General features: G+C 47.4%; 1 protein-coding gene across 2 annotated transcripts; it reads left to right on the forward strand.

Annotated features, from left to right (window-relative positions):
• Positions 1–939: 939 nt before the first annotated feature.
• RILPL1 (Rab interacting lysosomal protein like 1) lies at positions 940–23505 on the forward strand (the record flags this gene model as incomplete). Of its 2 annotated transcripts, XM_084271832.1 has the most annotated exons (8): positions 940–1239; positions 4811–4961; positions 9810–9928; positions 11220–11438; positions 13302–13474; positions 14016–14108; positions 17198–17273; positions 20594–20733. In XM_084271832.1, the coding sequence occupies 7 exons, from the start codon at positions 940–942 to the stop codon at positions 17238–17240; spliced, it is 1098 nt and encodes a 365-aa protein (XP_084127958.1). In that variant the 3' UTR covers positions 17241–17273; positions 20594–20733. The 2 variants fall into 2 exon arrangements, with proteins under 2 accessions (XP_084127958.1, XP_084127957.1); XM_084271831.1 differs by lacking the exon at positions 17198–17273 and having other exon boundaries at positions 20594–23505.
• Positions 23506–23861: the final 356 nt, after the last annotated feature.

A 23861-nucleotide genomic window follows, 5' to 3' on the forward strand; every position in this document is an offset into this window, starting at 1 on the left:
AAACTTTACCAGAAAAATGCATTTGGTTTAGTTTAACCTCCTCTGTAAGTGGATCCCAGCCAGCGAACTGCTTGTGAGCATAAAACCTCTCTGACACGATGCATACGTGTCTGGGCACGATGAGTCCCTCACAGAGCAAGGACCTACACACCCTAACGCCGTGCAAGCCCCGCAGAACCACTTCGCCCCACGACATTTGCCTGCAGCCTTTGTCCTCTCTCTCGGAGCAGGGGATCCCCGTCCCCCCCATCCGTCCTGGTGCCGTACAAATCAGCTTTGAACCCAGGCGCCGGGTTCGTTGTTGGGCACCGGGATGCCACAGTCCCAGCGGTGAGGCTCCGCCACGGCTGCCAACCCACACCCGACCGTGGGTGTGACTTCTGGTCCCTCAAACGCGGGGTCATCAGCCGCGGGGGACGAGGCTTTGGGCAGAGGAGGTTGACACCACGAGCGATCCCGCGGCTGAGGCGCCTCGGCACAAGCACCGGGCGAAGAGCACCCGCATCTGGCCCCGGCTCCGGGAAAGCACACGGAGAGCCCCGCGGAGCAGCGCCATCGCCCCGGGAAACGGCGAGGCCGCAGCCGCTCCGCACCTCCCGGCGCCCGGCGAGGCGCGGTGGCCGCCGACATGCGCGGGGCCTCCCCCGGTCCCGCCCGGCGCCAGCCATTGGCCCCGGGGCGGCGGGGCGAAGGCGGGGGGTGGTGGCGGGGAGGCCGCGCCCGCGCTCCCGCTGCCGCTCCCCTCACGCCGCCCGGCCAAGTTTAAACACCCGCCCCGCTGAGGCAGCTCGAGTTTGCGGGAGTTGCGCGGGGCCGCGGCCCGTGTTTCGGGGCGCCGGGTGAGGAGGGGGCGGCTACCGGGAGGGGGGGTGGGGGGGCCGCCCCGCCAGGAGAGCGCCCCGCCGCCGCCTATGAGGGCATCGCGGAGCCGGGCGAGCTATGGACGGCGGCGGCGGCGGGGCGCCGCCCGCCCTGGAGAAGAACGCGGCGGAGCTGACGGTCATGGATGTTTACGACATCGCCTCGGCCGTGGGGCAGGAGTTTGAGCGGGTGATCGATCAGCACGGCTGCGAGGCCATCGCCCGCCTCATGCCCAAGGTGGTGCGGGTGCTGGAGATCCTGGAGGTGCTGGTGAGCCGCAACCACATCAACCCCGAGATGGAGGAGCTGCGCCTGGAGCTTGACCGCCTGCGCCTGGAGAGGATGGACCGCATCGAGAAGGAGCGGAAGCACCAGAAGGTGCGGGCGGGGGCGGGAGGGACGCGGCCGGGCAGGGCTGCCCCCCCTCCTGCCGCTGCCGGCCGTGGGGGGAGCCGGGCCCCGGCCCCCAGCCTCCCGTCCGCCTTCCCTCACACCCACCCCCCCTCCGCCCCCCCTGCCGCAGCCGCTGGGGAAAACAAAGAGGGAGGCTGCGGCGCCGGCCGGGATGCCGCGGAGCCGGTGGGGAGCGGGCGGGGTACGCGAGTGGGTCCGGCCAGGGCAGGCTCGCGGGGTCTGCGGGGATGCTGCCTTAGTGCTGCTGAGGGCTTGAGTGCGCTGTTGTGTTGGGATTTTTTTTCCTTCCCTCCTAGAAGTTTCCTTCCTTCTTCCCTTTCTCCACCCCTTCCCCAGTCTCTGCATTTCCTTCCCCTCGTGTCTCTCGGATTGGGAGTCCTGCTCCATCCCTTCTCCCGATGGGAGGATACCGCTGCTTCCTGCTAGGCCAGGAAGGGTCACTGGCAATGATGCACTTCTCTCTCCGGAGCTCTGAATGATTTAGCAGTCTAATCTTTCTGGTGAACTCATCGGGTAGGCAAGTCATGGCAGAGAGATGGAGGACCGAGTGGTTTCAGGGCAGTGTTAGAGCTGAAAAATCAAGAACACTTTTCCAGATTTCTGGTCCATCCCCTGATGGAAAGACAGCGTCTTTTGGTTTGGTCTGGGGTGTTCATAGTCTTCCTTGACTCCACTCACATCAAAGCCCAAGGTAGAGATTGTTTCCCATATCCTGTTACCCTCATGCAGTGGCAGGACATGCAGTGCAAGTGGCAGATCTACTCTTTAAACCACACAGATACTGACTTAAATCAATGGTTCTTTTAGTGACTGTGCTAAATCATCACTGCTGCCTCATGCCATTCCTGCTTTCACAGCCAGATTCAGAATAAAGAGGGGACAGGGAATTTCTGGAAGAGAGACCTCAAGCTTCAAGAGTTGCCTTTAAATAAATTCAAGTTTAAACTTTAAAAAAGAGTCAGCTAGGGGACTTTTGCCTAGAATATGGAGAATCCCAGATAATTCCTGCAACACTTTGCAGAGGAAGTCTCAGGGCAGTGCCTTTGAAAAGAGTGGTAGAAGATCTTTACTGTAAGTTACCAGAGTATGAGGTGCCTTTGCCCTTGTAACAGATCTAATTTGGAGGCAGGTCTGTTGTGCTGGCCCCATACTGTGTCTGGCCCCTCCCCTGAGCCCTAGCTGCAAGAAGGTTTCTGAGGGGAATAGAAAATCCTCTGGGAAGAACTGCCCTAGGTCACATCTCCCAGTGATTGCACAGAGACCAAGCAGCCAACTGTAATGCTTTATCTCAGATACTAACTGCTGCATGGTGGACACTGAGCTGGGCTTGGTAGCAAACCCTGGCAACGTTGTACAAGTGGATGTTCTGTGTAGCTGCTTCTGAAGTTCATCTACATGTTAAAAAGTTTCCTAAGCACGTCAACTGCAGGACACTGTGCTTGCCAAGTGTCAACTTCTCCCTGACAGTTAACTGTCTCTACTCAGCCAGCTTCTCTGACAGCCACCAAGTAGCTCCAGTGTGCAGACAATCCAGGTGAAATTTTGGTGGAAACATTTTAAAAGGGCAAATGAAATACATGATACATTTTTGATTGTTTGTTTTTAAATGTAGTTGATTCCTAGTGCACTAAGTCCCTACAGAAGAGTAGTGTCACATCCACCTGCCTTCCAGTGTGAGGGTTTGAAGACTCTTTCACAGGACAGGTACTGGTAAGCAGAAAAAGCCAGAGACTGAGAAATATTTGTGACCCAAAAGCCTCCAAACCCCAATCCAGCTCAGCTTTTAGTGGTCCCTGGCAAGCATCAGTTTAAGAGATTTTAGCACCAGTTTATAAACCTGGCTTAGCACTGCCTGGGATTTCCTGAGTTGGCTGACACCTACCAGGACAGCCTTCTGTGACACCTACCTATCTGCCTTCTGTGTCTGATACTTCTACTAATGAGAGTTCAGAAATTAATTTCTGCTCCAATTCATTGTGCTCTTCAATAGCAATAAGTAAGGTTTGCCTAGGCAAGCTGACAGCACAGCTGTACCTCAGTGTAGCTGTGTTCTTACAGTGCAGCCACACGTAAATGATCTAAGTTTAAATAGTTTGGGGGTTTATGTGTGTTCCATTTTGGTGTTGTCAGTATGCTTATAACTGATGAATGTGCTGTTTTATTATCTAAACTAGGTCAGCATGTTATTTTAGCTACAGAGTTATAATATGCAGCATCACTGTAAACAGTCGAGGCATTTGGCAATCTAAAGTTTCATTACAGATTTGCTTTTCTCTCAAGATAAAGAGTTTCAAGTAAAGTAGAGGTGATTCATAACATTTTCTCTACCTCATAATAATTAAGTCTGCACAGCCTCCAACATTTATGTGATTTATAACCTATGTCACCAATGTTTTTCTACCAAACTTTTAGCATGCTTATAGGTGTTATAAAATGACAGCAATGCAACAACAAACACTGCAATAAAATGGCATGAAAGCCAATAGGAACATGGTTTCCCATTATCAGAGCATACATTCAAAGCAGAAAGCTGTCCTTTAATCTCTCAGCAGAGCTTATTTTAGCCTGGAGCTGTGCTTGGCAGGGTTGTTGTCCAAATGTGTTTTGTTGTTAGGTAAGAAAGGGGCATGGGGAATAAATGTGAAAACCAGCAAGTGACTCAGGCTGGTTCCAGGGATTTGTGTGGGGCTTTATTTTGTTTAAAGCACATACATGAAAAGGGAGCAGAGAATGCCCCTCTCCCCCCCAACAGAGGTATGATTTATGGCAAAGGCTTTTGGAACAAGTAAAGCTCTAAATACAACTGCTTTTCCTTGAGGACTTTATACATTTTGTCCTAATTTGACCTTCACAGGGATTGGTGACAGCTGCTCTTGACACACAGTGTCCTGACAAATGTTTTGACTGGTCTCACTGCTGCTAACACAGATGCCATGGAAGACATTCCATATAGAACAACTTATATATAAGATGAAGCCCAGTTTTTTCTGGCCTTTCCCATGTGGACTGGGAGCTCTGGGTTTGCTGCACTCCCTCATGCACTCAGCATTTTACACACTCATGTTTCATAACAGAAGCTCAGACTGGAGATGCTACTCCTGCAAAACAAGCCTACCACTGCCTCCCCTGGCCCAGCTGTGTGATGTTAGAACAGCCTTCGTGGCTGCTTCCTGGGAAGCAGAGGGTCATTCTTGCTCATGTTTCCTTAACTTGCCTAACACAGCAGTCTCCTTCATCTGTTCCTCACAGCTAAAGGGGAATGAGGAGCCATCCTTTGGGTTACTTGCAAGGCAAAAGTATTTGTATCAGGAATTGTCTCCCCACGTTCACCTTACAGCCTAAGGAGACTTTGACACTTGGTTTCTTGATGCTGGCATTAGAAAAGTAGATGTTCTCCAAGAAATTAAAAGTAGTCTAATTTACTTGTTTTCTGTTAGAATCATAGGATTGTTACAAGTCTGATCTGTCAGCAGTCCAGCCAAAGACTCCTAACATGTTTAAAAATATAAATGTGTTGTCCTGGTCTACCCTTTAGGAATTAGAACTGGTGGAGGATGTCTGGAGAGGGGAAGCACAGGACCTTCTTACCCAAATTGCACAGCTGCAGGAGGAGAATAAACAACTGATGACAAACTTGTCTCACAAAGACATTAATTTCACAGAAGAGGAATTTCAGAAGCATGAAGGCAAGTTTGATACTTCACATTCAGTACTTGCTTTTGTTATAAAAAGCAATACATTGTCAGATATTTTTACTGGATATTCTGTTGGGATTTTTTTCTATAGATGAATGTAGGTCTGGGTTTGAGGGGCTTGGGGTGTTTTCTTGTCTGAATAGATGACTCTGAATACATGATGGCACTGAAGACATGACAAGAGGTGCAGGAGGAAAAGAGAAGCCTGAACACATTTTGTTTGGCAGAGAAGAATCATCTCTGAAAGTCAAGTCTAGATTAATTTTTTTTCTCTATCACTCTTTTCTTTTTAGTTTGCATTTTTGCAAAAAAACCCCAAACATTCTTAAGCCCTCCTTATGTTTTCTAATGCAAACACACTAATTCAGTCAGCAATGTTTATTTCACACCTGTTATGCACAAAAATAAGCACAACTGTTGATCTGTTCAGGATAACTGTTTGCAAAGCAACAAAGTAAGATTTCTTTGTCTGAAATGTATCAGTGTATGGAGAGCCTGACTCTACTTGGTTTACCTCCCTTTAGGGTTCCCTCACTTTTTTGGGACTTATAGCCAATTTAGAATAAACAAAGAGATTTATAATCATAGAATGTGTTAGGTTGGAAGGAACCTTTAAAGGTCATCTAGTGCACCCCTCCCTGGAGTGAGCAGGGATATCTTCAACTAGATTAAGTTGCTCAGAGCCCTGTCCCACCTGACCTTGAATGTTTCCTGGGATGGGACATCTACCACCTCTCTGGGCAACGTGTTCCCCAACTCTCTCAGCCTGTGTCCATATCAGAGGTGCTCCAGCCCTTGGATTTTTTTGGTGGGCAACTCTGGACTCACTCTAACAGCTCCATGTCTGTCTGGTCCTGGGGACCCCAGAGCTGGAGACAGCACTGCAGGGGGATCTCAGGAGAGCAGAGTAGGGAGGGAAAATCCCCTCCCTCAGCCTGCTGGGCACACTGCTTTTGATGCAGACATGGTTGGCTTTCTGAGCTGCAGTTGCACATTGCTGGCTCATGTCCAACTTTTCATCCACCAGTACCCCCCAGGTCCTCCTCCTCCTCCTCAGGGCTGCTCAATCCCTTCACCCCCCAGCCTGCATTGGTACTCTGATGAAGATGCAGGACCTTGCCCTTTAAGGACCTCATGTGATTCACACAGGCCCACTTATTGATGTTGTGCAGGTCCCTTTGGATGGCACCCTGTCCCTTGGGCATGTGAAACACACCACTCAGCCTGGTATGTCTGCAAACTTGCTGAGGGTTTACTCAAACCTGCTGTCTATGTCACTGATGAAGATATTAAACAGCAGTGGGCCCACTACAGACCCCTGAGGGATACCACTTGTTACCAGTGTCCATCTGGACATTGACCAGATTGACCTCCCAGAGGCCAAGTACTGCTCACTTGCCCCTGGGACAGGTATAATGAAATCTTCAAAAATCAAAAAAATTGTTAAATATCTAAAGATAAACATTTTTTAAAAAACAAATGTGAAGCTTTCAATTCAGGGGTTAGTTCATGGCAAAGAAGTAGTTCAATGTCAGCCCTGCAAACTTCATGCAACATTTCAGGATGGCAGTAGTGAGTCATGGGCCATGAAGACCATGACAATGACAATGGCATTATGTAAAGAACCAGCTTCCCCTTTGTTTTCTCTATTTTTTTCCCTTCCAGTGGATATCTAGCTCACTGCAGCTCATGTGCTTGTATTTAAATATAGCCATACTCTTCACATGGAGCTAGCCAAGCAAATGCCAGGCATGCTTTTCATGTTATTTTTACTGTGTCTACCCAAGTATAATAACAAACAAAACCCATAAACCCATGCCAGATTCTGGGATCACTCATATTCTTTGGCCAAAATCACCAGTTTAAGTCAGATCACATTAATTTATAGCAAGCCCATCTTATTACTGGGACACATTACATCAAACCCAACTGGTTTCCTATGTCTTTAGTGAATGGGGGTAGATTTGTGTCAAATGACTTATAAGGATAGTGTCTAAAAGCAGTCAGGCTGCTTTATTTCCCTCCCCATCACTTGATCTGATACATATGGAGTCAGGTTTTCAAGCTAAATACTTTGTCAGCTGGACCAGCTGACCGGACTCCAGCCTTCATGTCTCAGCATGATTTGGTATTGTGATCATGTCTCCCCTCAGTGGCTAGCCCCTGGGATTAACAGCTTGCTGCTTACTCACCAGACAGTTACAGGGGTTATTTTTAGCACAGACAGCAGAGGCCAGTGATTGGGGTGTGCAAGCCTTTGAGATTCAATCCCTGCCAATTCACAGTCGCATCAGAGCTCCCAGAGCTTCCCTTTAGCATAATGAAGGTGCTGAGGGGAGAAGCAGATGCAGCTCTCTGTAAACAGGAGTGTTCTGCACACACAGAGCATCTGCTGAGACTCTGAGCAGATCAGGCATGTGGCAGAATACAAAACACCCAGGAGGGGCTAAAGGCAGTTTGCAGTGTCCATTAACACTCCTCCAGGCTTGACTGGACTGTCCTACAAACATGCCACAAGCAAACTTGACCCAGCCTGTGTCAAACAGGACAAGCAGGCTGCTGTCTCAGACTGGCTGTGGTAGTACAGCCAAGCAGCAGGATGTCAGCAGGAGTGTGACACTCCTGTGTGAGGCTGCTGAGGGACCTACAGGCCCCTCCCAAAGTAGAGGCAAGCTGCAAAGTATTTAGGTAGCAGTACAGTGCCATGAGCTCTGACTGGCACTTTGGCCTGTTTACAACAGTAAACTGGTCCCTGAATGTAAATATTAAATATTTTATTCTTATTTTCCCCTTTCTGTTTTGTTTTGTGGTTTTTTTTTCTGGGCTTTTTTAGCTGCTTTCCTTTCTCTGCTGGAACAATGCTACGATCACAGCACTCCACAGGAAGCTGCTCATAGGACGTGCCTAGGGAAACTAGCTGGGTGTGCCATTTAAGATCTTGCAGATATTAGACTTTGGATCATTTAGAGATAATTATTTTACATTTAGGGCACTTAAAGATTTCCCTCTCCTCTTTCCCAGTGCCTGAGGAAATGGAAGAAGATGTGACTGTTTCACAAACACTTCCCACCTCTCCTCTCCCCTCCTCCTGAAATAAGCAGGATAATGTAGTGATCTGTGCACACAATTGAAGTCTTTCATCTTCACCAAATGTTAGGGAGAAAAATGAGCACAGTGGGAGGAAAAGCAGTCAGCACTGAAATGGTACTTTATTCCTTAAATAGCACCTGCTATCTGGAGATCTCAAAGCATCTCACAAGTACTAATGAATATAGCTGCACTCACTATTCCTAGCTCCTAGTGGGGTGAAACTACCACTCTCATGTTTCACTCCAGTCCCTCTGTACTTTAAGGCAGAGGTTTGGAGGGCTTTTTTGGTTTTAAATGCAGCTGATGTTTCAGGCCCCAGCCCTGAGACTGGCTGCAGAGGGTGGATCCAGGAACCTGCAGTGGGGTTTGTGGATACAGTCACGTATCAGACCTGTGTTGTGATAGAAGATCCTGGATCTTTTAGAAGAGTTAAGTTGTCATACATGTCAGCATCTGCTTGTCCTCTCTGGTGGGACTGAGCTGCTATTGTAGTGAAGAATTAACATTATCCTGCAAAGAACTAGAACCTAGAGCAGAGAGATGGTAAGGACCAGGGGCCAGAGATAGAGCAGGCAGACTTACCAGAGAATTCAAAAAGATGATGATGTAATACTAGAATGTGAACACTGTGTCACTCTCAGCTGTTTTCTGGGGTTTGACTGGAACACACCCTCTGAACCCATTTCCCAGCCAGCCATGGTCACCACTCCTTTTCCCAGCAGAGCAGTTACCTGTTCTCTGCTGTCCTACAGCTCTGGGAGATCCTAGATCCTTCAGCAATGACAGACCAGAGCTGCTGTTCCCCCTGTTTGCAGTGATTCACTTTTTATGCCTGCATAGGAACCCACAGCTGCTGCAGGAGTGCAGATAGACCAAAAGTTACTCCCCTTCTCTCTCAGGTTTGTCTTGCTCTATTATCCATCAGATCCTAAAGGCAGCAGCCCACATTCTCTTACAGGAGCAATTTGATTTGCTTTCCAGCCACCCCAGAGGGTGAGTGAATTGTCACCACTCACCATTTGTAAGAGGAGGAAGCTGTGGACCCAAGTAGCTAAGTACTTTGCCAAAGGTAACATAACAAGCAGTAGTCCCTGGATTTGAGTTGCTGCTTGGACTGGCTGCCAGGGCAGCCACAGGCTGAAGGTTCTGCTTCACCTCCCTTTCATCCAACACACAACTGGGTTTCAACATAAAATTTTCTAGTCCAGTGCACCTCAAGCTGGTTGGGATCTAGGTAAAAGTCACACACAGTGACATGTTGTGTAGATCCTGCTGCAGATCCAGACCATCTTTTTTCACAAGGTTTTGGCCACCTGACTCTACATATTATCACACAGATAACCATCCTCCCTGGGGTGCAGTGTGAACAGTGATGTAAAATTATTAAAGCAGTGTCCTGGTTCCAGCCAGGCCAGAGTTAACCTCCTCAAGCAGCCAGCACAGGTGAGCTGAGTTAGCCTGGGCTGTTCTCCACACCACCTGACATCACTCCCCCAGTGCCACTTCACTGTTAGCAATGTTTCTTAGGATTGCCAGTTCCTTTTTTAAGGAGTTTCTGTGCAGTGGCTTTATGGACTGGATTGTGTCATCTCTGTTCCCTGCTACCCTTGAAGTAACCTTCACAGCTTCTCTGTAATTCTACCAGCAGGCAACTTCCAGAGTCTTTACCTAAATATTTCTCAGTGTTGTTGTTCTCAGTCTCAGCAGCTCTTGATTGTCCTTTGTTTTCTGTGTTCTCTTTTCAACCAGGAATGTCAGAGCGAGAGCGGCAAGTCATGAAGAAGCTGAAGGAAGTGGTAGATAAACAGAGGGATGAAATCAGAGCGAAGGACAGGGAACTTGGACTTAAAAATGAGGATGTAGAGGCTGTAAGTGGCTCTCAGTCTTATTTCTCTTCTTTCTCACCCATACTTCCATAGCCTGGTTTTAAGTTAATGTAGAATTTGTAAGCAGTGCCAGAGTTAGTCCAGCAACTGGTGAGTCTGGCATAACTGTGGAGTGTCCAAAATGATTTGGGTAGTTTCAGTGCAGACACACACCCTCTGCTGTGTTCTGAAGGACCAGGCATACCTGGAACTTGACTGGAAACCAGTGTAACGAGGGGGAAGGACAGGTTGTTTTGTTTGTTTCCTTAAAGACCTGATACTGATTCAGCGGAACAGGACAGGTAACTTTCTCTGGCTTCTTGAATCTCTCTCTGCTGTGGCAGTGCAAACTTCCCCAGCACCCCCACACCTCACCCCACACAGAGAGCCCTGCAGTGGGTGCATGAGCAGGCTGCTGCCTGGTTTAGGTACCCTCAGCAGGGACTCCACACATGTGCTCACACACCAGGGGTGGGATGGGGCTTACCTCTTTGCACAGGAAGGGGGGAGGAGGAAGAGGCCCACACCCACCACATGTGACTTACTTTTTGGCAGCAATGAGCAGAAGGTCACTGAGAGGATGGGTGGCCCTGGGGACCACAACAGAGGAGCTCTGGGTTTAGTCTTTGATGAATCACAGACTCCACTGTGTCTTTGGGAGTCACATGGTGTCTTGGTTCTTTCTGTGCCAGGAGGAATGACCTCCTTACCCACATTTTACTTCCCATCCTCATGCTGCCTCATCTCCTTAGGCCATGGGACTTTTCAGGTGCTGGTGAGGGCCAGACCCAGACATCCTCTGCTCTACCCAAGTGCCTCTGGCAGGTGCCATGGCCTTTCAAATCAGTGCTCTCCATACAATGCCCAGCAGGTCACATCCTGCCTTATGAGACAGCCTCAGAGCAAAGTACTTGTAACACAAACTGAATGCTAAGGAGTCCTCTGTCTTGTCTTTCTTCCACTCTGAGTTAAGATTTGATTCAGAGTGTTGTAAGCTACCCTATCCTTGAACTTTGCTTTTTTTGAAACACAACATCAGAAGCAATGGATTTGTTTTTAGCTGGAGAATTCCCTGTGCTAAAGGAAAAATGCCTCTTTACTCTAGAAACCAATTAAATTTTGGTGACTGCAAGTGTAGTAGATAATTAGATATTAAAGAAACCTAATCTGGGGGTGAGGGGGAGGTGGGGGGGAGAATTTTCCAGATGAAATTCAACAGGAACCCACTACTTTGACCTGATATGCAGGACTTGGCCACAAATGGATGCTGACCTATTGCATTAATATTTTTCAGCTTCAGCAGCAACAGAACAGATTAATGAAAATAAACCACGATCTGCGGCACCGGATCACCGTGGTTGAGGCTCAGGGGAAGGCGCTGATTGAGCAGAAGGTGGAGTTAGAAGCATATCTGCAAACCAAGGAGCAGGAGATGGGCAACCTGAGAGCAGAGCTGGGGAAACTGAGAGAAAAACTCCAGGGTGAGGACAGCCAAAATGGGGAGGAAGTCAAGGTAAGAGGCACGTTTTTAACCAGCCTTTATTTCCCTTTCCTGATCCTATCCTTAGAGGGGTACAAATCAGGGTATGAAGATATGAGAGGGCTTAGAGGGGCACTGTCATGTAGAGCTGTTTGGCTGGACACATGGGTAAGAGCTTCTGTACCAAGCAGCATTGTAAATGCCTGATAGACTGCAGCAGAGAGTGAGGCATTTGATCCACCTGTAGTAGGTAGGAATATATATGAAGAAGCAGAGACAAAGGCTGAGGCCCCCCTGGAATGCTGACAGCCAGTGCTGTGCTCACATGTTGCTACTGCATTGGGCAAGGACTGTATTAATAATGAAAGGATGATTTCATTGCTGTTAATTCAGCCAGGACACCCAGCTTTGTAACCGGGGCTGCGGAGCCCAGGCCTGGAGCCAGCAGGAGTGAAAGTGTCTTCAGTCTCCAGAGAGAAAGGATGCATTCTTCACCTCTCTCTAACTCATGGGTTCCATGGAAATTGTGCCTCTTCTAATTAGAGCCGTTCCCCGCTCTCTCTGTCAGGAGGCTGGTTGGACAGGAATTGCAGTGGCAAGCAGAAAGCTGGAGTAGCTGGGTGCTCCGGAACGGACATCGCTCGCTGGCTCCAGTCAAGCACATTTGCACTGGCTTCAGGCTGCTCAGTCTTTGCTGATCTAAGCTGAATCTAAGAAAAATAGCTTATTTTATCACATGTGCAAGGCAAATATACAACCAAAAGAAGAGGCATCAGCTCAGACTGTAATCTAAAGGGGTGAAGAAGAGGAAAAGTGTTCGGGTAATTTCCTCTGAACCTCTTGATAGGTTGTATCCATCTTTATTAATTGTGTTCTGAGTAAAGAAATGCATTTTGATGAACAGGGTGAATCAAGTGAATGGACAAGTGAGCACTGCTCTGATGCTTTGTCTTCCCAGGACAAGGACTGCAGCCCCTGCTGTAGAAACTGATACTGCACCAACCTTGGCCCAGCCAAGTTTAACCCAAAATCATGTATCAATAGATAACAAAACTGATTTACAAACATAGGAGCTCAAAAGAGGGCAGGATCAGGCTTGCAAAAAATAGACTCTCTTCAAGAATTCCAGTACTTAGCCACCCAAATTTCCAGCTTGTACCCCAGCAAGGAGTTACTGCCACTCAGGAGCTCCAAGACTCTGATGTCTTCATCCTACTGGGCGCACGGATGGCTGACTTGGCATCTCTGATTTCATGTGCTGGCCTCTACTCAGTCCTTGCAATGAGCATCACATTTCAAATGTACTTGGCTGGAACAGAGTGCCCTGCCTCTATTGGTATTGTTAGAAATCCCACAGACCTCTCGAGGCTTGGAGCTGCTTTTCAGCATCTTGATTCTGAATACCTTTCCCAGAAGTGTGTGGGTTCACATTAACTGGTTCTCAGCTCTGTGCAACCATGAGTGCAACAACAGCAGGGGACCTGAACCATGCTCTTCTGTGTGCTGTGTTTACACAGACCACTTTCACAAGCAGTTGGAGCCAAGCAGTTCTGTGCAAGTGCTAGAGTCTACCTGGGTGACAGGGAGCGGCCCCGCAGGCCTGGGCATCCAGCCCTGTGCCCAGAGTGCAAGTTCTGGCTCGTTGGGAGCCACAGAAACTGTGTGGTGGGAGATAAAATTCCTCCAAGCTTCCAGTGAGCTCTTCTCAGAGGAAGACACAGGGTGCATGTGTATAAATGCTTCAGCTTGCATCACCTGCAGTCTTCCTCCATTTTACAGCTAGATCCTGGTCCTGACACCAACCCTGCTTTGTTAAGAAAGGCACTAAGGGCATACTTTAAACTCCTCAGACATGCACTGGCATGGTGAATTTAAAGCCTGTGTCTCACTCCCCAGACAGAACCAAACAATGATGACTGCCTCTCCGAGGCAGAAAAGATGGCAATGGACTTGAAAGACCCAAATCGCCCCAGATTCACCTTGCAGGAGCTCCGGGACGTCCTCCACGAGAGGAATGAATTGAAATCCAAAGTGTTTTTACTTCAAGAGGAGCTGTTATACTACAAAAGGTAGGTTAGATCTCCTCTCCTGTTGCATGCTACACATAGAAGAGCCATAGGGCAGGTGTAGAAACAGTAACTGTGCCCTTCAAATGCAACAAGGTTGTATTTCTGCAAAGGTTTAAAGCAGAGATTGCAGGCATGTGGCTTTAGTTTGAACCTTTTTCCTCAAAATTGGGAAAAACTCTGTCTTTCCTGAACTCCCAGGTTCCCCCTGAATCTTAGAAAGACAAATGACAAACATTTAATACTTTGCAACTTTAAAAATGAGGCTGAGTGGCTCTAAACTGAAAATTCTAGAACTTCTATTCAATTTGTTCCTCTTCTCCCTCTTAATCTACTGACAATGGGAAGAAAATATTGACAGGAGATCCCCAGTTCTAGGTGCTGTCCTTTGGTTGTCAGAAAAATCTCCCATTGGTTTAAATGAGCTTGGAACAGAACTTTTTGCATTTCTTCATCAACAGTCCTACCTCCAATTGAATTTTAGAACATGAAGTGCTTCTGTGGCCCAGGAGGAGAACATTAATTGTCTTTTATTTCTTTCAAGTGAGGAAACAGAAGAAGAAACTAGACCCCCTCAACCTCCACCCATAATTCAGTCAAAACCCACAACTCAGCCTGAATCTGGAATCAAACGACTGTAAGTAGCGTATTTTCTACCTGTGCTGGATATAGTTTGCAAACAGTAGATGTTTCTTAGGGGTAGGACAATTTTAAATCATTTAAAAATTAGGATAACCACATCCCTGATGCATATGGGAGAGACAGGGAAGGAGCACTTGGCAGGTCTCATGAAAGAGCAGCTGGTTTTGGCTGAAATGTTTGTCTAGTTCTGGGTCAACTTTCCATCTCCCCTGTGGTACCTTTTGCTCCCTACGTGCAGGTGCAGGGAGTCCAACAGAAGCCCACGTGCTTGTGTTCAGGGCCAGACTGCTGTGCCCAGGAAGTTCCAATGTCCCCTTCTTAAGTACACTATTCAAGCTAAGCAAAAGAGCATGAGTTGCAATGTTTTGTTGTAGCTGGTGTGAGCTGGGGAGCTCTTCAGCACAGCCACCTGATCTTCCTAGAGAATGCTGTTTGTTGTCTGGGCCATGTGGTCACACTCCAAAGGGAGGTGCTACTACTTGTGGTCTTATTCAGAGCACTGCTCGGCCTGTCCTGTGTCAGTGCCAGATCTCCAGGTGCAGGGATCACAGGAACAGCACTCCTGTGCCAGTCCCAGTTCCTTAACACACAGATCCTAAGGTGGTGAAGAGACAGAACCCACTGGGCCCCAAGTCGTGCTCGGAACACCCGCTGCAGATGTGCAGCTGTTGGGTGTGGAGAGCCCGTGAGGTTTCTCCATGACCTTGCTGTGCCCATGTCCCTGTGTACCTTTACACCCCAATTTTCACTATGTGTGCAGCACAAAAACCTGCTGTTTGCAGAACAGATTTGGTGCTGCAGGGGATGCCAGCTTTCTTGGCTCTAAAGAACCCCACCTTCTTCTGGTGAAGTGTTTCACATTGCTGTCCAAAACTGCAGCTTGCTGTCAGGGGTGTGCATTTACTAGTGTGTCACTTAATTATAAAATCACAGTGTTAGCCAGTCCATTTGTCTGTTGAAACTCCCCCCTTCTACATGTATTTATTCCAGATTAAGTCTTGTAACCTTACAGCAAGCCTTTGGGTTTTTGTAATACTGGAAGCTTAACTGTAACTGCATAAAGGATTTTGGAACAGTGATTTCCTTCCACATAAAAATCTCTTCCATCCTGTCCCCATGTACACAACCTTCAGTCCTTGTTTCATAACAGCAGCAACCCTGGGAGAATAAGTCCCACTGGAAGATCCAAAACACCACAAAGTCAGGAAAGCACTTCTGATTATTTCCAGTAGACTCCAGCTCATGTCTGCACTGCTCTGTTTGCTGAGAGAACTCTTCCTCTCACACAACTAGAAAATGTACTTGAGGTTTGGACTTAGGTTTTCATTCTGCAACCATGATGACAGTGATGATACTTCACCTCACGAGATCTCCACTGTAAATCTCCTCTTTTCTTTTAAATTTGTTTTGGCACTTTTAAAGTTTATCCACTGGGGAGAGGGAGATGGATGGTTTCAGCTTACACAGTTTGTGTAAGTTTGTGTCTGCTGCTGTTCCCATGCTTGATTTATGAAGCAAAGCAGCATAAAAATGTAAACAGATGTTGTAAGACAGAGCATATACTGATGAGGTATTGGCTTTGACCCTGCCTTCTGTACACATGCATAAGCCAGGCAGGAGCTGGGGCAGGAGGCACATGAGTGTTTTCAGGTATCTCAGTGTTTGCTCCCTCTCTGTTCATTTATTAGTAAAAACCTGTTGAGCATTGACACGTTTTCAGACCCTGGTTCCTGGTTCTCAGATTCCATGTGAAGTTCACAGAACTAAAACCACACACAACAAACTGCAAGATCATCTTGGTTTGGCCCCTTTCAGAAAAGGCAAAGAGTCCTCTTCTGCCAGAGAGTGGAAACACATATTGAAACTGCTGTTAAGATGAAACTACTTTCTTTAGCTGTCATGTGCTGTCCCTGGGTTTCTTTCTGCTCCCTCTTCCTTCAGCTGTCCTGGTAAATAAGGGAAGGTAAAACTGCTGAAGTAACCTGAAGGCAAACAAGACCTTTCAGGTTTGTTTTATTCTTGCAGCCTGTCTGGATAGGATTTGGTTAGTGTGGTTTTACTCTCCCCCCCTCCTCTCCATGTGTGTTGTCAACTTGTAGTTGGGCTTTAAAGAACCCAGGAAATTTCATAGCTGTGAAGACCAAAGAACCCAAGTGTAACATCAGTTCTGTCCTGTTACATCACCCTCCTGCTGCCCCTGCCCTCTCCCAGGCAGGCTGATGTCAGCACCTCGCTGCCTGGGTGACACGCTGGCACATGAACTCTCCGTGTCTAAGGACATGGTGAGAACTTGTAATGCTGCTTCACTGTGCAAAGTGCCCTTGCAGCTGAAAGGAGGGCTGCCTCTCCCTCCTTTTCAGACTCTGCATCCTGATTAAACAAAAAGCTGAAGCACAAAATAGGAGACACTGTTGCTGTCCTCTCAGGAGAAGTTTTTGCTCGCCTGTGTAACATCCTCAAACACACAGTATCTGAGGGAGTGAGATGTAGGTATGTGTAGCCTGTGCCACACCTCAGGGGAGCTCAGGTGATTCTGTGCTGCATCCCCATAGTGAGAGCAAAACAGAAGTCACAGAAATCAGCACTTGCTGACTCCCAGGGCGTGTGTGTTTGGGGCAGATCTGTAACTGAATTCTGGCCTCAGACTGATTGATTTCTACATTTGTCTCTACCACATCACATGTCAGAGCTTTGAAATAATGTAACCAGGAGGCTTTACTGAGGAGGAAAAGTAGAAGGATTAAAAATGCTCCCTCTGTTTTGAGCAGAAAACGCCCTTTTGTTTTCTATTTAAGGATACATGCTTGTTTGTTGCTGATGTAATGCCTGAAACAGCCATAAGTTTTCTTCCTATTCTCACAGTCTACAAAAGCTGATGTGTCTCTCTCATTTCTGCAGCTCATGGACCGTGCCACAATGTGTAAAAATACAAGTCCTAGCTACTGCTAACAATACAACCACGTTTGCTTCTTTGTTTTCACTTTTAATCCAATAGCAGTTAGAGTGATTGCATTGGGGAAAGCTGCATTTGGTCACGAGTGAAATGTCTTTTGTGATTTCAACTTCATCTTTAATTGACATTAGTCCACAGTTCAAAAAATTATTTGGCACGAGGGAGAACCTCTGAGGAGAACCCTTAGGAAAGCAGAGGGTGTTCCAGGTATGGATGAAGGTGTGTTGGCAGGTTTGCGTGGGGCTGGCTGGGCGTAGAGCTCCTGGCCAGTGTGCTCTCCCAGCCTCTTGAACTGCATGAACCATGTAACGTGTAGTCAAAGTGCTGAACTCCTTACAAAGAGAGAGTCTTGCTGCCAGCCAGCTAGAGAGTGTTTCTGCTAGAGTAGCTGCAAGGTTTCCAGTGAAGTTCTGAGCTGCCTGCTGTCAGCATCTTTCTGCATGTGGAGCAACGCAGGTTCTTTTGGAACAGATCTGCAGGCCCTTTAACCAAGCAGCTTGCACAGGAGGTTATTCCAAGAGTTCACTGGTTTTAACTTGAAACTATCAACTGTAACACTTGTAAACTCCTTAACGCTGGTCCTGTCTAACCCTGTTTTCTGTGCAAGTACCTGGTAGTGACAGCAGAGCCCTGTTCTGTATTTAACATACACCTTCATCCTCCATTTCATCCTGTATGTGCCTGTCTGTCTCCTGGGGAGAAAAACATGCGCTCTGCTCTGCATTGCTAGAGGTGGTAGTACCCTGATGAAATCCAACCCAGATTGCAGGCTGCCTCACAACAGAAAAGTGGTATCTTTTAAACATTCAAAAGCCATTAAAACTGTCATAAGGACTGAGTTTTTCACTGAGGAGAGCTGTCTTGGGTGATGCAGATCCACCTCTCCCTGTAACCCGTCCCGTGTGGTAATTCAGAGTAACCCCATGTATCATGTTTGTCTCTTTTTCTTTTTAATGGAATGCTTTTTCTTTCCCTTGCTCCAGTCTTACCTCTTCTGTGTCTGTACTTTCCTGACCAGGATCTTTACAGCCATAATGCCCATGGTAGCAGCTGGATTGATTCCAGACGATCCCACATTGCAGCCAATAAGAAGACTTGTGTCCCTTGTAGGAATTTTTTTGTTGTGACTGTTTGGTACTGTGGTTTCCTTTTGCATGACCCCGTGTTAACACGCGCTGCTGGTTCCATTCTCATCGGCTGCCTGTGGGATCACAGAAGGACAAAGTGCCAATCAGAATGACCAGTCAGCACACAACTCCTCACAGTCCTCCATGCTCATCCTCAAGAACTGACATTTAGCACCTTTTGCCTTAACATCCCCATGCTAAACCAGCCATTACTGTGTAGAAAACTGTTGTGATACCAATTTTAAGCAGCATCTGTAACTGTGCCTACAGTGTGCCTGTTCACACCTCACACCCATGCCTCTGACTTGTTATAGATCAGCTAGTTAGATTTACAGGGTGTAATGGCTGATGTCTACATTAATTTCAGTGTTAATTACAGGCTGTTGCTTCCATGTCTTTCTATCTATGCACTGTATATTCTGTTCCTATTTATGTGTTTGGAATAGTGCATAAGCTCTCAAGAATTAGATCTACCACCCTTATTCTTGGCTGTCCCTGGAAGACGTATTGGTAGTTGTCAGTGCAAAGTCTCTCTGTGTTAGAAGTGCTGCTTTAGTGAGCTTTGCAGCTGCAGCAGCAACACAGCATTTCAAGTCCCTTCCTCTCCATACAGACATGGCTTTCCCAAACATCCTCCATGAGAGTTTTCCAGGCATAACAACAGATTCCATTGTGTCAGAAGGAGTTAAGAAAGCCTGACCCTTCTGCTTCATGTAGAGATTTTATGAACGTATTTTTCTCTTTCTTAATTTCACGATAAAGTGGAAAATTACTGAACTTTGACCCTTGAAACTTACTGCATCAACACAGCAGTCCTTTCTGTTCAATTCAAGATACTAATCCTGACAGTGCAGGACCAAAAGTGCTCAGCAGAAAGCCTCAGCGACTAGATGCTTCTTTTATCAGCTGGAATTGGGTCTGGCCCTGTAAAGACATAGCATATGGGGGTGAATTTATGAGCTCCTGTGATGAAGGTGGTAGAAAAGTATGAAGCTTATTAAGTGCAAAAGACTGATTTCACTACTAAGGCTGCACATTTGAAGCCAGGAAATGCAAAAGTTCAGGTCCCTCTAGGACTGTCCATACCTGGCAGTGCACTCCTGTAGCTTTTTGTATCCCTTTCCAGTCAAGAAATAATTTTTCTTGATATTCTTATTCAGTATCACCATGCTTACCTGTGCGTAGGGTAGGAGGTATTTTCAGGAAAGCTGCCCTGAACCTCACCTGACGCTCAAATAACAACCTCCTACCTGACTAGAGAAAAGAAAGGCAGAACTCCCTGGTCTGCACGAGGCGGTTGGGATCATGGCCCTGAGAGGAGACCTAAGGACCATGGGTGGGGAGGAATGCTGAGTATGGCAGGGCCTGAGCGCAGGGTCAGGTTCATGCCCTGAACAAATATTCCATCCCCACTCAAAGCTGAGTTTCTATTTGCACAGTTTCTTGCTGGAGAAGCACCCAGCAGTTCCTGTCTGGCTCAGAACTGCGTTACCACAAGCAAAGCAGCATTGACCTCCAAAAGCCACCAGTGAACCCAAATGGGAACGCAGCCTATTCAAACCTTTGGGAGCTGGAACCCCAACTTGTGCATTTCTCCACAGACTGAAACGCTGCACTAACACCCCTCGTGCTCAACTCGGGAGGAACATGGGATTTGCCTAACCCAGTAACTTCATCCTATGCCAACAAAACTAAGGCTTTTCCCAACTCTCTTTTTCTAGCTCTGTTGTCAGCTGGTAATTTGTTGTTGTCTTAAATGGCTGTTGGTTCACGTACGTCATTATCTTGGAGCACCCGAGCGGTGCGACAGGAAATGACGTGCACACTCAGTGTGTTTGTTTAGAGCCCTCACCCTGCAAACTCTTGTGCACATACGTGCACTTACTCAATTTATTTTTGCAGGAATCAAGTGTATGTATCAAAATCTGTACACTTAGGAAAAATGTGGGTTTATTTGCTTAGGAATTTCCCTGCTGACACCCTTAAAAATGTTCTTTATTTCTGCTCTATGGTTAATGATCCGGATTTGATGCCAAAGATACCACTTTACTTATGCCAAGAAACTAACCCGTATTGTGTCGCTTCTCTATCTCGGGGCTGGGGAAGGGGGAATTACACACCTAAAATGATCCCTGCACCTTGCAGAATCAACAGCATTTAGAGCTTATTGGAAGCTTCCACAGCTGAACCGCTTGAGATTGCAATGACTCCATCTCTAATAACATTCTGACATGCACTCCCATCAGGCTTCACTGCCTTGATTTTTGCGGATGCAAACGGATTTCTTTTGCTCTGTGTTTTGTTGTGCTGCGTATCGTGTCGGGTCTTTGAAGTGTTTCCAAGACTATGAACAATCTTCTTTCTTTCCCCTCCCCTCCCTCACTCCTCCCTTCCTGGAAGGTTTAGTTTCTTCTCTCGGGATAAGAAACGCCTGCAGGCAGCGCAGAAACATGTCCACTTCCACGATACTTTTGGAGAATGGTCAAATTCACATAAAGATGACTCCTACACCGAACAAGGACAAGAAGCCCTGCAGCACCTGTGACACCCTGAGGTGTTGGGTTTACCGCAGTAGATCCCGGCAGCCCGGTAACGTGAAGCTTCTGTAAACAGAGCCAGCAGCTCCTCACTTTTATTTGCCTTGAGCACCTCAGTGGTGGTGTTTCAGACCTACTCTTCAAAAGGGATCCCTCACTGCCCGCTCGGGGACTGCTGGCTGAAAACAGAATCCAAGCTTTGTAGCAACAGCCGCCGATACCCTGGGACATGGAAGCTTCTAGATGACTTGTTTTGTGCTGAATAACAAGTCTGTGGTCTTGTTCTGCATTAACTCCAGTAACACAAGCTTCTTTAAACCAAAAAACAAAAGGACCTGTGCCATTATTAGAAGTTTGTTTGCAGTGTACAATATCTAGTGGCAAAGACTCTTTTACCCTGTTTGTTAACACTATCAGTCGTTTGCTTTTTATTTCTGTAAGAAATTTTTCAAGAGGGATAGGACAGCTGGCCACTCTCCATGGCAGGTCTTAGCACTGCTGCATCCTGCAGCGTTCAGCTGGCATCTGCCTTTTGCAGAGCAACCACCTGGAAATGCACCCACTATGAACCAGCAAACTGGAGTAGCCGTGGGAGGGACGGTGAGCGTACATTTCCCTTGCTGCTTTTAGTGCCTAAAGCATGAAGAAACTGAGGTATGAGGTGAGTGTGCCTTGCATTTTGCCATGAGTTCTGCAGTATTAATGGGAAACACTTTGCTTACAAGGAGGAATTCTAACACTTGAATTTTTTCCTTCTTACCAGGGTCTTTCCCCCTAGAGTAGCAGCCAGCTGCTCTGAAGGAATTAGGTCTCTTTCCCACAGACAGGTTCTCAATTTAGTCAAACTCCATTTTTTGTTCTCAGTAAGACTGACTGAGTTCAGAGTGAAAGACACCCTCAACGAGCTGACAGAAACCGTTTTAACTGACTTAGAGATGATGTTTTCTCTGGCTGGTCTAAACACTACTTGGGCAGAGCGGATGAATCCTGGATGTGCAGGCTGCTCCACTGGTGTCGGTAGATGTTTGGGCACCCTGCAGTCACAGGGCCTTAACCTGCCCAGCTGAACTGCCAGGAGGTGGGATTTAGACCTGCTTTGCAGCTGCATTTGTGAGACCCCAGTTGTACTCACAAACCCCACGACACTAACGCCCCACGCAGCGATACAGTGGTGTAGTCCGGTGTCAGCACACGTCCTGCTTCTGCTCCGCGTGTTCCACAAAGGCACCTAACCAGGCAGGAGAGCACCCACGTGGGTGCACCCACGGCTCTTTGAGAGGTGCCAAGGTTGTGCTGGGAACTCGGCTGTACCCTGGGACAGTTGGAACCCATTTGTAGTGCTGCTGCTGAGGAGTAACAAGTTACAATGAGGCCATAGGCAGCTTAGCACAGGGAGCTGAGCTGCTGCGGGCACCGTACCCCGGCGTCAATGCTCTGGAAAGAGCCTGTTTGCAGGAGGGGCACTAACACAGGAACAATGTTCAGGCTGGAGTAAAGCTTCAGCTACTCCAGGTGCTGAATGTGAGGAGCCTTGAAGAACTTCAAGGTTTAGTGCAGGCCAGTTGTTTTTAAACACAGTGTGATCTGAGAGTCCAGATCCTTCAATCTGCGTGGGCAGCAAATGGTTCTTAGCCCATCTCTAAGGAAACCGCCAGGGAAGTGTTTTTGCAGTGCTGGGCTGACTGCTGCTCTGCTCCTGACTCTAACTGTGCTCTGGTTTGAACATGGACCTGGGTACAGAAAGCATTTCCTGTGCCTCCCCTGCGTCACGGCCGTTTGGGGAGGGGAGGTATGTGGCCTTACATGAAAGACCTCCACATCTGAAATAGTGACAGTAACACCTGATGCTAGTATTGTGCAGATAGGCCTTTGCCTGGTTACGTTTTGGTAACATATCTTAAGTTTTATGCTTAGAGAGAGCTGTATCCATAAAACAGCAGTACTTCCCCCCCCCCCCCCGCCCCTTGTGTGAAAAGCATTTCTTAAACAGGGGGAGTGTCTTCATTCAATGACACTTGAGTTGTGAAGATTTTGATTTCACTTCCACATTAGAAAACCCACAGGTCACTGCAGCTCCACCAGGCAGTTAAAGTAACTTGTGAATGATTCCTGCTGAGTCTCCCAGCAGTTTACAGTCCTTCGGCCCACGCAGCAGAGTCGCAGCGATCAGACACAATGCCAGAACGCAGCGGCTGCACGGCCTGAGTAAGCACATCGCTTCTGGAATTGGCTGAGAGCAACGAGCTGGGCTCACAGAAATACACATGCCCACTGGGGTTGCCCCAGTCCAGTGTATGACAAAGGGCATCTCCCAGCCTAGTGCATGTAAAGCTCATTCCCCACCCAGAGCCCAGCACTGTTGGGTCAAACCTGCAGCCAGTTCAAACAGCACTGAGCAGTTCAACCCTCCCCACTCATCTCTGTAACCCGTTACCTCAAATACCTACTTAGTGACCCTGACCTGCTGGCATCAGCCCCTGCACTCCTCATTCTGCCTTAGAAATGCTGAGTTTATGAGTTTATCCACTCCAAACGCCACGGTGTGTAGGGACGAGTCTGTGGAGGTTTGATGATCTGTCATGGATCATGTCTCAATGTTCAAGTAAATTCTGCTGTTGGCATCAGGCCGGTGCCAGGCCGGGGTGGGTGGTCCTGCCTGCAGTGTGCAGGGCCACTCCAGAGATTTTTGGAATTGGGTTTGTTTTTCTTTATTTTTTTTTTCCTGGTTGGGCAGTAAATAATTTTAACAGTTTAATAAATATTTCTGAAAAACAAGCACTTCTGCAAGACTTGTGTCTTGTTTTATTGTTAATCACATCTCATCTTGGGGATGCAGCACATGGGTCTGTTCTCTTTCCCTTGAGTGAGGCTCATACAAACTCTTCATGGAAATAAAGCTGCAAACTGGGCAAGGTTTAGGATAGAACATTCAAAGGCTGATGAGAAGAAAGTACACTTTCAAATATGTGAGAAATTATTTAGGAATTGCCTGTGATGACAAAGTATGGGACAGAGCCTTCTCTAGAAAGTGCTGTGAGCTCCTCAGCAGAACTTTTGTGTCTGTGTACACACATCCTGGCTCTGAAGGAGGAGCTGCTTTGCTCTTTTCCTCAGTTCAGCTACAGCCAGCA

This window comes from Gallinula chloropus (genome assembly GCF_964237585.1).
Source record: "Gallinula chloropus genome assembly, chromosome: 17".
In the NCBI taxonomy this organism is placed as follows: Eukaryota; Metazoa; Chordata; class Aves; order Gruiformes; family Rallidae; genus Gallinula; species Gallinula chloropus.